Source organism: Acanthochromis polyacanthus, chromosome 8 (assembly GCF_021347895.1).
Source record: "Acanthochromis polyacanthus isolate Apoly-LR-REF ecotype Palm Island chromosome 8, KAUST_Apoly_ChrSc, whole genome shotgun sequence".
Lineage (NCBI taxonomy): Eukaryota > Metazoa > Chordata > Actinopteri > Pomacentridae > Acanthochromis > Acanthochromis polyacanthus.
Window position 1 is genome coordinate 25,463,295 of NC_067120.1, and position 14,952 is coordinate 25,478,246.

General features: G+C 38.2%; 1 protein-coding gene across 1 annotated transcript; it reads right to left on the minus strand.

Annotated features, from left to right (window-relative positions):
* Nucleotides 1-296: 296 nt before the first annotated feature.
* On the minus strand, nt 297-11,326 carry LOC110964569 (troponin I, fast skeletal muscle-like). The gene is made up of 7 exons (XM_022213347.2): nt 11,239-11,326; nt 9,532-9,563; nt 9,263-9,299; nt 2,295-2,423; nt 2,027-2,116; nt 776-949; nt 297-682 (listed from the first exon to the last, which is right to left on the minus strand). Exons 2-7 carry the CDS (start codon nt 9,537-9,539, stop codon nt 605-607), a joined length of 516 nt encoding a protein of 171 aa, XP_022069039.1. The 5' UTR covers nt 9,540-9,563; nt 11,239-11,326; the 3' UTR covers nt 297-604.
* Nucleotides 11,327-14,952: the final 3,626 nt, after the last annotated feature.

Below are 14,952 nucleotides of genomic sequence, written 5' to 3' on the forward strand. Positions count from 1 at the left end.
CATTAATCAGTTGCATTATGATACTTCTATAAGACATTGGTAGTAAGCTTTCAGGTTTCACTTTTGCTCCTGATTGTTTATGTTCTTAAATTTAAAAAAAAGAAAGACAAAAAGAAAAAGGACCTTTAATGTTTGAAAAATAAGGATGAATTCTGTTTCAATTTTCATTGCAACATTCAAAAGAAACAAATCCAGGAAACCAAGCTCAACGTTGTAATCACTCAATAAATCTGATAAAGGTGTGTCATATGCTTAGTCAGCAGTGTTCTGCATCACTGAGTCAAAGACAAAATATCTCATGTCAGCAGATGTAGGAAAAAAACACATTTATTACAAAAAGACTAGGAGCAGGAAGTTGTCAAAAGTGACCATGTCAATAGAGGGAACAGGATGTAGCACTGCAGAGAACTGTGATCCTGAAATATCAGAAATGAAAGGGTCTTTACCAGTCTAAACCATTCACTATACAAATGTACAATAACAGTGTAGACTGAAACTTACAAATTTAATGAAACAAAGGGTATTTCAATTCACTGAAAAAATCCTGAAATTTGATAAAAAGTTCTAACGGCCCAGAGCAGCTACAGGAGCAGAGTTAAGTTCTTTAGGCAGCCTCGAACATCTTCTTCCTGTCAGCCTTGTCCTCAATGTTCTTACGCCAGTCACCAACCGCCTCTGCAGGCTGAAGGACACAAACAAGGCACCACATTCAATAAAAATCCACCCCTCTTTCACTTACTAAACTCTGCATGATCCTCCTTCTGCAAAGACTCACCTCCTCTTTCACCTCCTTCTTGACCTGCTTCAGGTTGGCCCTCAGGTCCATATTTACTGTGTGTTTGGAGCCCAGAAGAGCTTTCAGCATGGCGTCAGCAGACATACGTACTTTCTTCAGAGCAGGCTTCTTCACTCCGGCCAAGTCCACCACTTTGATCTTCAGGTCATCGATCTAAGTAGAACAAGAAGTTGAAAACTGAAATCAAGCCAACAGTGAAGCAGTGGTTTTACTTTTTTATTTATTTCTTAATTTTTTTCTGATGTATTTTGTGACTAATTTTTGTGATAGTCCTCTATTTTTATATTTGATGATTTTATATGTAAAGTGTCTTTGAGTATTTTGAAAAGCGCTATACAAATAAAATATATTATTATTATTATTATTATTATCGTTGTTGTTGTTGTTGTTATTATTATTATTATTACACCTAGTGGGTGTATAGTGTGCTTCAGTCATGGTGTACCTCAGAGCTTGACACTGGCATCTTAATTTTAAGTTATTAAGTATTTTAGGTTTAACCAAAATTATTTTGCCTTTTAAAGAAATCCCATTACCCCAGTAAAGTGCATAACAACCAGCTTACCCAGACACACATAATTTCCACAAAAAAGATGCAAGATGACCAAAACAAGGGCAAAATTGCCACAAATAGACACAAAAGCAGCAAAAAGAGACAAAAGCAACATAAACTGGTTCCAAACGACTACAAAATAACCACAAATCAGCACAAAAACAGGGGAAAATACCATAGAAAGACACAAAATCTCCACTACAAGAATTGAGATTACCACTACAAGAATCATCTGGTTCTTTATCTACAGTAACTTTGTTTGATGATCAAAGCTTGATCCTTCAGTGTCGGCTCTTCCTGTCATAGTGAAGCAGAATTTACCGACAGTTGGACTGTTCACCCACTAATAGGGAACGTGAGCTGGGTTTAGACCATCATGAGACGGGGTAGTTTTACCCTACTGATGATGCGTTGTTGCGATAGTAATCTCTGAAGTGCACAAAATGCAGCTGTTGTGCACTTTATTGCAGTTTTCCATGTGTCTTGACAGGTAGGTTGTTTCAAGTGCCTTGGAGAACTTGCCATGGCTCTGCTCATTTAAGCTGTCCATTATGTTGCATTTAAAATTCTATGTACAGCATATCAACTATTTCATTGTTTATAACTCTGTATTTTTGGGCTCAATGTCATGCTACAGAATGAATATTTGTCGCCTCTAATAGTAATAAGAGGTGTACCTCTTTATCAGCCTTGCTCACTTTGGCCTCCAGGTCATACCTCTCCTCATCCACTGCATCGATGAGGGCGTGCAACTTTTTACAGGTTTCCTGTAAGTATAAATAGTAGCTTATATTCTGAAAACTAAATTTCACTGATGAATGTACAGTAGTAATGACAAATGATGAATTAAAAAAAGTCTTTAAAGTTTTGACAGTCAAACAGAGTCGCCAATTAAAGAGATGCTGATAAAGAAATGACAAAGCTCTCAGTGGTAACATCTCTTACCATGAGGGCAGTCTGGTCTCCACTCAGGCTGGGAGTGGGACATTTCTCAGCCATGTAGGCCTGCTTGGCAACGACAAGTTCCTTTTTCTCCTTTTCTATCATGCCCGCCGCAATCTGCAGCATCAAACTCTGCAAGAGAGACAAAAAGTCAACTGGTCAAAGGCAAGTAGCTAATTGATCCATTTGTTCAACAATTTTGAACAAATATTTGAGGAGTTCTTTATCTCCATGTGAACACTGATGTGAGCTCTTTTTTCTAAAAAGTTTAATTCAGTTTCGTGTGCAAGTAATTCATTAAAATGTGTTTGTAGTCATGAGAGTATAGACGTACACAGAGATTCAATTGTTAGCCCATATTGTGCATAAAGCATTATTTCATAAGCCATGTACAAGTAACAATAAAGTTAAAAAGTGGATCTTCCTTCTTCGCTGTATAGTTCACTTCTGAAGAACTTGGTTGATTTCCACAATCTCTACAGCCTCATTTGTTTTCTGTGTAGACCCCTCAGACCATTTCTCTATCAATCATCTGACTGAGCTCCACAAGTTTTTTGGTCTTCACCTGCATCCTCATGGTTTTTTCTACTTAAATATAATTAGATGCAACTTATAGATAGTTGGATAGATTCTTTAATACAATAATGACTGTATTGCAGCCCATACGAGAGAACAATTCACATGTCACAGCTAAATTACTTTACAAAGAGATATTTTCAAGAAATAAATACTCGGTAGAAGAAGATAACTGCTTGAAAGCTGCTAGCTAGCTTAATTTAGCAAACGCTCATGTTCTATACTGCTCACATTTGCATTTTATTCACATATAATCCTCATAATTTATCATACTATCTCGATTGGATGAACAGGGTATTCAGATAATAGTACTAATTTGGTTGATCGATCTTGTATGTATATATATATATATATATATATATATATATATATATGTACACACGTGGACAAAATTGTTGGTACCCCTCAGTTAAAGAAGGAAAAACCCACAATTCTCACTGAAATCACTTGAAACTCACAAAAGTAACAATAAATAAAAATTTATTGAAAATTAAATAATCAAAATCAGCCATCACTTTTGAATTGTTGATTAACATAATTATTTAAAAAAAACAAACTAATGAAATAGGGCTGGACAAAAATGATGGTACCCATAACTTAATATTTTGTTGCACAACCTTTTGAGGCAATCACTGCAATTAAACGATTTCTGTATTTGTCAATGAGCGTTCTGCAGCTGTCAACAGGTATTTTGGCCCACTCCTCATGAGCAAACAGCTCCAGTTGTCTCAGGTTTGATGGGTGTCTTCTCCAAATGGCATGTTTCAGCTCCTTCCACATATGTTCAATGGGATTCAGATCTGGGCTCATAGAAGGCCACTTTAGAATAGTCCAACGCTTTTCTCTCAGCCATTCTTGGGTGTTTTTGGCTGTGTGTTTTGGATCGTTGTCCTGTTGGAAGACCCATGACCTGCGACTGAGACCAAGCTTTCTGACACTAGGCAGCACATTTCTCTCCAGAATGCCTTGATAGTCTTCAGATTTCATCGTACCTTGCACACTTTCAAGACACCCTGTGCCAGATGCAGCAAAGCAGCCCCAAAACATTACTGAGCCTCCTCCATGTTTCACCGTAGGGACAGTGTTCTTTTCTTCGTATGCTTGGTTTTTGAGTCTATGAACATAGAGTTGATGTGCCTTACCAAAAAGCTCCAGTTTGGTCTCATCTGTCCAAAGGACATTCTCCCAGAAGCTTTGTGGCTTGTCAACATGCATTTTTGCAAATTCCAGTCTGGCTTTTTTATGAGTTTTTTTCAGCAGTGGTGTCCTCCTTGGTCGTCTCCCATGAAGTCCACTTTGGCTCAAACAACGACGAATGGTGCGATCTGACACTGATGTACCTTGGCCTTGGAGTTCACCTTTAATTTCTTTGGAGGTTGCTCTGGGCTCTTTGGATACAATTCCAACGATCCGTCTCTTCAATTTGTCATCAATTTTCCTCTTGCGGCCACGTCCAGGGAGGTTGGCTACTGTCCCGTGGGTCTTGAACTTCTGAATAATATGAGCCACTGTTGTCACAGGAACTTCAAGCTGTTTAGAGATGGTCTTATAGCCTTTACCTTTAAGATGTTTGTCTATAATTTTTTTTCAGATGTCCTGGGACAATTCTCTCCTTCGCTTTCTGTTGTCCATGTTCAGTGTGGTACACACCTTTTCACCAAACAGCAGGGTGACTACTTGTCTCCCTTTAAATAGGCAGACTGACTGATTATGAGTTTGGAAACACCTGTGATGTCAATTAAATGACACACCTGAGTTAATCATGTCACTCTGGTCAAATAGTTTTCAATCTTTTATAGAGGTACCATCATTTTTGTCCAGGCCTGTTTCATTAGTTTGTTTTTTTTAAATAATTATGTTAATCAACAATTCAAAAGTAATGGCTGTTTTTGATTATTTAATTTTCAATAAATTTTTATTTATTGTTACTTTTGTGAGTTTCAAGTGATTTCAGTGAGAATTGTGGGCTTTTCCTTCTTTAACTGAGGGGTACCAACAATTTTGTCCACGTGTGTATATATGAGAATTATTTTGGAAGAGATTTTGCCCTGCCTTGTACCTCGTTTTTATGAGGTGAGCTTGGATGCAATATGTAGACGTAACAGGAATTTTCTGGATCTGCTGGACAGGGTGTCACATGGCACTGTGGGCACTTACATCAAAATAACACAAAACTAAAATGTCACTCCTGGACGATGAGGCCAATGTGAAGCACGAGCACAATAATTCCCCAGATAACTACTCCACCAAGGAATGTGGTGGAGTTATGTAACCATATGTGTTAGCTAGTCTCTCTTAGCAACGTTACTCAAAAACGGACTGACGGATTTAGATGAAATTTTCCCGGAAGGTTAGAAATAACCAAGTGATTAGATTTTGGCAGTGATGGGGCTTATAGATCCATGGATTTCTTGAAGATTTCTGTATCATTGCGAGATAGTGGCACATCACTGTATCTACAGTGGGTACGGAAAGTATTCAGACACCTTGAAATTTTTCACTCTCTGTGTCATTGCAGCCATTTGCCAAAATCAAAAAAGTTCATTTAATGTCTCATTAATGTACACTCAGCACGTCATCTTGATGGAAAAAAACAGAAATGTAGAAATGTTTGCAAATTTATTAAAAAAGAAAAACTGAAATATCACATGGTCATAAGTATTCAGACCCTTTGCAGCGACATTCATATTTAACTCACATGCTGTCCATTTCTTCTGATCCTCCTCGAGATGGTTCTGCTTCTTTATTGGAGTACAGCTGTCTTAAATTAAACTGATTGGACTTGATTAGGAAAGGCATACACCTGTCTCTATAAGACCTTACAGCTCACAGTGCATGTCAGAGCAAATGACAATCATGAGGTCGAAGGAACTGCCCAAGGAGCTCAGAGACAGAATTGTGGCAAGGGACAGATCTGGCCAAGGTTACAAAAGAATTTCTGCAGCACTCAAGGTTCAACTCTTCCTAGACCTGGCCCTCCAGCCAAACTGAGCAATGGTGGGAGAAGAGCCTTGGTGAGAGAGGTAAAGAAGAACTCAAAGATCACTGTGGCTGAGCTCCAGAGATGCAGTCGGGAGATAGGAGAAAGTTCCACAAAGTCAACTATCACTGCAGCCCTCCACCAGTCAGGGCTTTATGACAGAGTGGCCCGACGGAAGCCTCTCCTCAGTGCAAGACACATGAAAGCCCACATAGAGTTTGCCAAAAAACACATGAAGGACTCCCAGACTAAGCGGTATGTGTGGAGAAAAGCAGGCACTGCTCATCACCTGCCCAATACAATCCCTACAGTGAAACATGGTGGTGGGAGCATCATGTTGTGGGGGTGTTTTTCAGCTGCAGGGAGGATGAATGCGGCCAAGTACAGAGATATCCTGGAGGAAAACCTCTTCTAGAGTGCTCAGGACCTCAGACTGGGCCGGAGGTTCACCTTTCAACAGGACAATGACCCTCAGCACACAGCTAAAATAACAAAGGAGTGGCTTCAGAACAACTCTGTGACCGTTCTTGACTGGCCCAGCCAGAGCCCTGACCTAAACCCAATTGAACATCTCTGGAGAGACCCCAAAATGGCTGTCCACCAACGTTCACCATCCAACCTGACAGAACTGGAGAGGATCTGCAAGGAAGAATGGCAGAGGATCCCCAAATCCAGGTGTGAAAAACTTGTTGCATCATTCCCAAGAAGACTCATGGCTGTACTAGCTGAAAAGGGTGCTTCTACTCAATACTGAGCACGGGGTCTGAATACTTATGACTATGTGATATTTCAGTTTTTCTTTTTTTAATAAATTTGCAAAAATTTCTACATTTCTGTCTTTTTCTGTCAAGATGGGGTGCTGAGTGTACATTAATGAGAAATAAAATGAACTTTTTTGATTTTGGCAAATGGCTGTAATGACACAGAGAGTGAAAAATTTCAAGGGGTCTGAATACTTTCCGAACCCACTGTATGACTACAAGTGAGCACTATGTCAGCTGCATGCTTCTGTCTGTGGTTTTGACCTACTTTTTTTTTTTTTTTTACAAAATCTTGTCCATATGTCTGGATAACTAATATTTTCACTTACATCCTGGGACTTAACATTGCAGGCATTTAATAAACCCAGAGTAGAGACAAATTTAACTTCAGCTCTTTCTAGTGTTCCAGAACACCCAGATTAATTCAGTCTACCCAGTTACAGATACTGTCTTAACAACAATAAAGCTGTATTCTTATGGAGCTCTCAATCTGTAATAGGACTTTAAACTGTAGAGCAGTGTGAATGTGGAAATAGGTTGTATCATCAAAATTGGGTGATAGACAGGAAAAGTGTAAGAGTTGGCAAACCCTTTGAATGCAATGACAAGTTTTTCCCACTATCCACATCAAAGCAACAAAGTGTTCACACAGTGTAATCTGAATTAGTTTCCAGAACCCAAAACCACAGCAAATGCCAGTTGAAAAATTCAAAATTAACTCTATCAACACCATGTAACAGTTTCTCTGTGTTTAACCGATTGAACCAGCAGGTGGTGTGCCACACAGCTTTAAACTGTCTCATTTGAGCTGCTGCTTCTGGTTTCTGTCTACTCTGACACCTGTGACTAAGACAAGATAACCAGGAGTTCAACCAAACCAATAAGTCATTTCGATTACAGCTCATATAAACTGTTTTACAACAGCCATACAGTGATTACCACTGCACATTACAACAGATCAACAATTTCCCGCCTAATTTCCTGAAAATTAACCAATAACTGGCTATAAATTACAATGATATTTTCCAAGATCTTTAACAAATACATGGGAAAGGCCGAATGTTTTAAGTTCCACTACATCATATTTGAGGACGAATTTCGAAAATTTAGGAAATCATGAGGTGGACCACTGAAAAATAGTCAATAGTTTCCTAGATAGACTAGTATGTTGTTGTATTTGTTGATCATCAGATCTATTTGAAACACAAAACTATATATTTTGTGCAGCTCAAAATTAACCAACAAGTTAAATTGCTGCAGAAATACACAACATCAGTTAAATGATTATTTATTGATATTTACTGACCAAACAGATCTACAGAGAGTTTTTTAGTCTTCTGGGAAACCCTGATGGCAATCGAGGTCAGTTTACATAACACATGATTACCTTTTTTTCTGGAAAACTCAAATATAACCTTTATCTTTTTAATTTTGGCTAAGGTGTACAGGGCCTTGTTTTAAATCCTGCAATGTCCAGCTGAAAAACAGCTTATATTGAGGACATTACTGTAGTGTACTACTGTATACTACTGTATCCCTGAACTCCTGTGGTGTACCATTACATGTCATAGAAGTTCAAATAGAGGTGCAGCTGAACATATCCATAGCACCACAGATTCAACCACAAACACAGCTGAAGTGAGAGCAGTTATCACATCGTCCCAGTGAGGCAGAGCAGCTGCAGCTCACAGCCAGCAGCTGTATACTGTCAGACATCTGACTCTTTGTCCTCATATTTTTCCTCCTTTTCTTTATAATTTGTTTTCTTTTCCTCTCCTTCTTTTCTATCTTTCCATCTTTGATCCTTTCCTCATCTTGAGCCTTCTTTCCATCGTTCTGTATTGTTCATATTCTTTTTTTTCTTTTTGTATCATTTTTTTCTTTCTTTTTACTGTTCATAGTATGGGTGAGAGGAAACACACCACTTAATCCTCATTAGGATGGGGGACTGGAGCCTATCCCAGCTGACTTATAGGGTGAAGGCAGGGGACACCCTGGACAGGTCACTATTTTATCACAGGGCTACATATAGAGACAAACAATCACAGTAACATTCACACCTATGGACAATTTAGAATCACCACTTAACTTCAGCATGTTTTTGGACTGTGGGAGGAAGCCGGAGTACCCAGAGAAAACCTATGCATGCACAAGGAGAATATGCAATCTCCATGCAGAAAGATCGCAGGAAGGCCAGGATGCAAACTGGGGATCTTGTAGCTGCAAGGCAAAAGTTCTAACCACCAAGCCACTGTGTAGTCCCGGCAAAGCGATCTAAAAAGATACCTCATGATGACTTTTCATTGGCTCTATACACTTTCACACACAGAAGACGTAGGATGCTTGATCTACAGCTACACATTCCCTTCTTTAAAAAGAATCATATATTGAAAATTGAGAAATACAAAAACATACAGTTATAATTCAATGAATATTCTCTGCAAATACTTTTGTAAGTTTTCCTGTGATTTTTATAGTTCAAAAATTTTGACATTTTCTATGAGGAGGCTTGTAGCTCAGAATGTTCAGGAAACTTGTTTTTCTTTTTTCTTTCTTTTTGTTTTTTTTTTTTTTACAGTATCCATCAACAGATTCATTCCTGAAGCACTGGAACCAGTACAAAGCTCAGACAGAAACCATGATGAGTATCATACCTTGAGATGATGCCTGCGGCTCGAAGTCATCTTTTTGCTGTAATGAGCACAGACAACTAGTCAAGTCCAAAGTGTAACACAGACGGAGATGGAAAGAATTTGACTTCAAGTGCAGTTTAAAAGTTAATTATTTCTCTTTCCATTTTGAGCGAGTTTCCACAATCCAAAGAGAAAATATTTAACTCTTTATCAACTACTGCTGATGTTTCTGAACTAAATGATTTTATATCACAAAAATCAGTAACAAGTAATGGAGAAGCAGTACTTACTCAGACATGTTGGCGGTTTCTTTTTTTCACAACTTGTTGGAAGAAAAAAAAGCAGGAGAAAAAGTCATCATCAGCAAATCACGAGGGACTCTGCTGTGTATAAATGTGTCTTATTCAAATGCTTGATGATCAACTGAGTGGTGACAGAGCTAAGTTTGGAGTTTGGGTCAAATGTCGACACTGACACCTACGATAAGCTCCCTTATAGGTGGTCAAAACTAAATATCCTCTGGGAGTTAACACATCAATTCCTTTCACAGAGAAGAATCTCTGTGGGAGAATGTGCCACGGCAGCATGATAGCTGCCAGCATTTATCAGTCCACAAACGCTCACACGCTCCAAAAACAAATTGGTCTCAACAAGGCAGCTGGCCCCAGAATCAGATTTCAGGAGTTATTTTTAAAGAAATTAATTTTCCATTTTCCAGGGGAAACTAATCAAAAACAGCTTGATTAAACATTTAAACTGACTTATTACAATTGTTATTTTTTGAGGTGTAGAAGTATCTGAAAACAACTAAATGCCAGTGTTTAATTTAATTTAAACATATTCTCTCAGTTTTCCAGATAAGAACTTCAGAAGATTCCAATCTAAGTTCAGAAATCAAACTTCTGAATTTTCTGAATCAATCATATGCTTTGCTAAGCAATAACAGTATATTGCAATAAAAATAAAATAAAATAACTATAACAATAATACTGAAAATACAAAAATGTAAAAATTGTCTATGAATTAATTTCCATGAGAACAGTAACACTGCACCCCAGACAGACTTTATAAATCAGTTAAATACTTAAAAGTTTAAAGTACACTGTACAAGCATGTTGGCATAAGTCATTTTTATTTTCATGTTTCTTCAGCCTTTTTTTTTTGCAGCCCAAACCTCCAGAAATGTCCAGTCCCAGCACAGAGATATTCATAAACCAGAGGCTTTAAAAATATGAAATTCACCTTTAAAAGCAACAACGCAGCAACAGTCCAAGCTTTGATTTTTTTCCTCATCTGTTGCTGTTAATATATATATATATATATATATATATATATATATATATATATATATATACATATATATATATTAAAAAACTTCAACAGTCAGTTTTGATCTATTTTTTATCTCATTCTTTTTTGAAAGAAGTGAGAGAATCTAAAAATGATCCAAACAATCACATCTAAAAAGTCTAAAGCATTAAAAAACAGACTAAAATAATCCAAGCATAGAATTTTTAATTTTACAAGTAGTCCAACAATGAAACACAGTTGATAAAGTTCACAAATCATTTTAGCAGTTCAGAAAATTGGTAACGCAATGCTGCAATCATGCAATTATAAAAGCTGTAGCGTTCAGGAAAAAGCCCAGGCATCTAAAATTTCCAAAGCAGTGAAACAGTTCAAAAGTACACAAGTAGAAATCTTCAGAGAAAGTTAAAAGTGAATAAGAGCATCATCCAGCCTCAACTCATTCAAATCTCTGTGCTGTTCAAATACTTGATCCTTCGTCTCCTTTGCCCTGGATCACATTTCCCTTCACTTATTAACAGAGCCCAAGGGTCAGGACTTTCATCACCTTAGCACTTCACCAACAGGTTCCCCAAAAATGCTAACAGACTCCATGCAACAGCCGTTCTGCATCCATTTACAAGCTCTGGTGAGACATGCAGAGAGGAGGAGGAGTACAACGAGGAGGAAGACTGGGAAACTGGTCTCACCTACGACGGGACAGAAAGTTGAGAAGAAGGACAGCACTGACCAGTGGCAGTGGGAAAGAATCATCCCTGAGGTTTATATATGAGGCTTCTGATATGGATATGGAGCCCCTGTTTATGGAAATGCAGGATCCTTAGACCAATCGGCTGGCAAGCTCCTGAAATGCCATCATCCCCTGCCAAGTTCACCCCATAAATCAGACGTCATCAAGGAGGAGCCTGATTTCATTTTAGGACTCTGCTTGGTGCCACCAAGACGCTATAAAAGGGACGAAAAGAATGATGATTCATATTCACTATAAAACCATCAGAGTCTAATCACTGAACCAGATAAACATTGGACTGGTGAAAGCAATGGGACAGGAAAGATGATGCTGAAGAAGCCAAAGATTACGTGATTTTAACACTGAATGCAATAACTGCAAACAATGGGCTGGTAATTTAAGAGGTTATTTACTTAAAGGCTTTAACAGGTACAAAGAATCCGATCTGCATCCTTAAAGCACCTTTTTTCCCCCCAAACTTACATAAAGATAAGTCTTCTACTTTGCAAAAGCTGCATAAAACAGGAATACAGGTATGGATAAAAAACTGATTTTGTTACACTTTTCAATCCTGTGCAAGATCCAAGTTCAGAAACTATTTCCACTTGTAGAAAGTGTCATCAGTTTTTTGGAAAAGTTTAAAAACTGTATGCCAACTTCATCTTTTCATTGTTTTTGCAAATAATATGCATTGCATTTAATTATCCACAAGTTTTATTTGTTTGCTGCTCTGAGAATGAACGGTGTTCTTAAAGTCAGTTTTCATTCGTTTAGAATTCACAGTGTCAGACCTCACCGTGCAAAACTGCGTAAACATGAATGTCTTATCACTAACTGAAGTCAGGTTTCTCGTGAAGTCTTTCACAGTTGGCTTGAACTCAAATCCCAACATCTCCCTGGTGGCACCTTCATTTGCAGATTTCAGCTGTGGAGTATCAGGTCAGATGCTTTCCCTGAAGGCTGTTACCAGCAGGGTCTGTTTCATGGGAGGAGTGTGAAGGTTGGCCTGTACATTAATAAAGAATCAAGTTTGTACACTTGAAAACTTGATAGCCTTATGAGTTACTCTTAAAACAATGTGATCTGATACTCAGTTGACCAAAATAAAGAACTAAATATTGCTAATGTCTGCTACCTATAGGCTTTCCATGAGGTCACAGTTAAGGGTTAAGGCTTGTCTTATGTCAGGATGATTAAGATACTTTTTGGTATTTTAAAGGAGACCTCGAGACCCAGGGCAAGATCAAAATCCAACATCTTTCTCTTCTCGTCTCTAATTATGCATATTTTTTTTAAAGATTGGAAGGAACAAAGAGCCCTTAAGGCTTAAAATACACAAATGCATTTTTTTTTAATCAAAGAATGGTGTTTACCTGAATTCAGAAGATTGATCACAAGACCCAAAGTGTGGTGATAATCTGATGATGAAAATATAGTTCCAGGACTCAACAGCTGATGACCCTTACACTTCTGATCAACACAATCCTAATTTATAGCTTTATAGAATTGGAAAAGTCATTAAAGCTCTTCTTGATTTTCCCAAAAATCGAAATTAACGGTGTGACAGACCTGCAGCGCTTGTCAGACTGTTGTGAGTTCAGGCACAGGCTCAAAAGAGAGAAACTACCAATGAAACTTTGATATCACTTTTAACTATTGCCCCAAATAAAGTGCTTAACAAGCTCACATCTCTGCCGTCTATAAATATCTCTTAATTACTGGCTGGCCTGGTGAGAATTTCATCTTGGATTGCTGATCTGAGATGTGGATCTGCCCTCAGAAAGACTTCCAGACCTTTCTCTGGCTGCAGAAGGCCCTCTCATGTTAACACTTGTGCTATAAAAATATGTGGGCATGATTTCAGGTAGGCAGGAAGGCAAACTTTCCATGTGGGTAAGGTTACCTGTCGATTGAAATTCCTCTCTGGGAGAATTTACTTGAACAAGAATACTTTCCGGAACATGTAAAATTACTTCTACAGGAAACTGCAGGTGGTTGGGTTAGCCCTTCAGAATTCAGTCACTTTAAAGACCTCTTTTCTTGATTACTCTGGCAAAGAATGCAGCGGAGTTATGTAACGCTAGTCGTTGGTTTATCAGTGTGCTTGTCTGTCTGTTCGCAACTCAAAAATGGACTAGAAATGACACAAGGACCAAATGATTTGGCAGTGATCCGGCTTATAGTCTGGATCCACGGATTCGTTAAACATTTCTGGATCACAGCAAGATAGCAGCACAGCATCACTGTAACTATGACTGCAAGTGAGCAGTACGTCAGCTGCCTGCTGACAATCACATGATTGCGATCCTACTAAAAATCAACCACAGTGAACCAGGAATAATTTAAAGATTTCATCCATCAGAAATCATATAACTGAGCAGCCTTGGCCTCTCTGAGTGCTTTTCTTGTTTTTAATTTATGTTCATGTAATTTTTACTTCACATATTTCAACAATATTTTTTTCTGAATTGCCAACTCCATGGTTTGGTTTGGCGAAGGCAGCTACATAGTTAATGCAAGAGAAAGATTGTTGTCATTTAGTAAAACAATCACAGCTGTCATTATTGGTTGTGCTAATGGCATGGATTTATTACTCCGCTACAGAACTCAGTGGAGTTCTGCGACAATTGATCAGATGTGTTTGTCTGTCTGTTAGCAACATTAGTCAAAAATGGACTATTTGGATGCAATTTTTAGGGAAGGTCAGAAATAACACAAGGACCAAGTGATTAGATTTTGGCTGTGGTGCGGCTGATAATCTGGATCCACGGATTTGTTAAAGATTTCTGTATCATTGCAAAATAGTGGCACGGTGTCACTGTAACTATGACTAAAAGTGAACACTATGTCAGCTGCCTCGTAACTATTACATGATTGCGATCTTACTACCGCTTTGGACTTTAAGGGACATATTTGTAGGAAATTATATGTGTTAGAATGCTACATTTCTGGCAGTGCCATATAGGGGAATGCTCGGCCTTGGCAGAGTACTGCGCTCTCTGAGTGCTTGTCTTGTTGATATTAGTATAATAGCCTGACAGTAGACAGAAATATTTTAATCTTGTTTGGTGTAGGCATTCATTGTCCCTAGAAAATGATTCCTAATGGCTTTGATGATCCTGATTTTGCCCCTAGAGCTTCCTGCAAATTTCCGTTTTTGATTTATTTGTTTGTTTTTAAACTATCAACAGGATAGATGAATACAAAATTAGTTTCAGACATTTAAGTAACCTGAAGGGCATACTGAAGTAAATTTCAAGTTAAGTGACTTCGTAACTCAGTTTTACCGTCATCATCATGATCACTTTCACATGAAGAGACCTGATGGTTTGAAGTAGTTGTAATAGTTGACCTAGTGAGTCCATTGTTATAGACACTGTACAGATTAAGTCTAATGTTAGCCCTCAATTAGTCACCTCCAGTTAATTTCAGAATCGGAACAGCTGTGGCAGCTATACGACATGATTCTAACACTAAGGTGAAAATATCTTAAAGTCTGCTGTCCACCTACCAGAGGATAGATCCAAAAAATCCCCGATGCAAACTGATGCCCCTTTAAAACATGTTCAGCTCAGTCAGTCTGGGTACTTTTAAAAGCATCAGGCACCAGTTGTCCCTGTCTGCTGTCAGCCCTTGGGACTGACTCAGCTTTTTCTCCATCTGTCTTACTGCA

Coding starts and splice junctions, on each gene's coding strand:
- LOC110964569 (XM_022213347.2), bottom strand. Junction 2,117..2,294: donor GAGACCAGACTGCCCTCATG/GTAAGAGATGTT, acceptor TTATACTTACAG/GAAACCTGTAAAAAGTTGCA. Junction 683..775: donor AGAAGGAGGTGAAAGAGGAG/GTGAGTCTTTGC, acceptor TGTGTCCTTCAG/CCTGCAGAGGCGGTTGGTGA.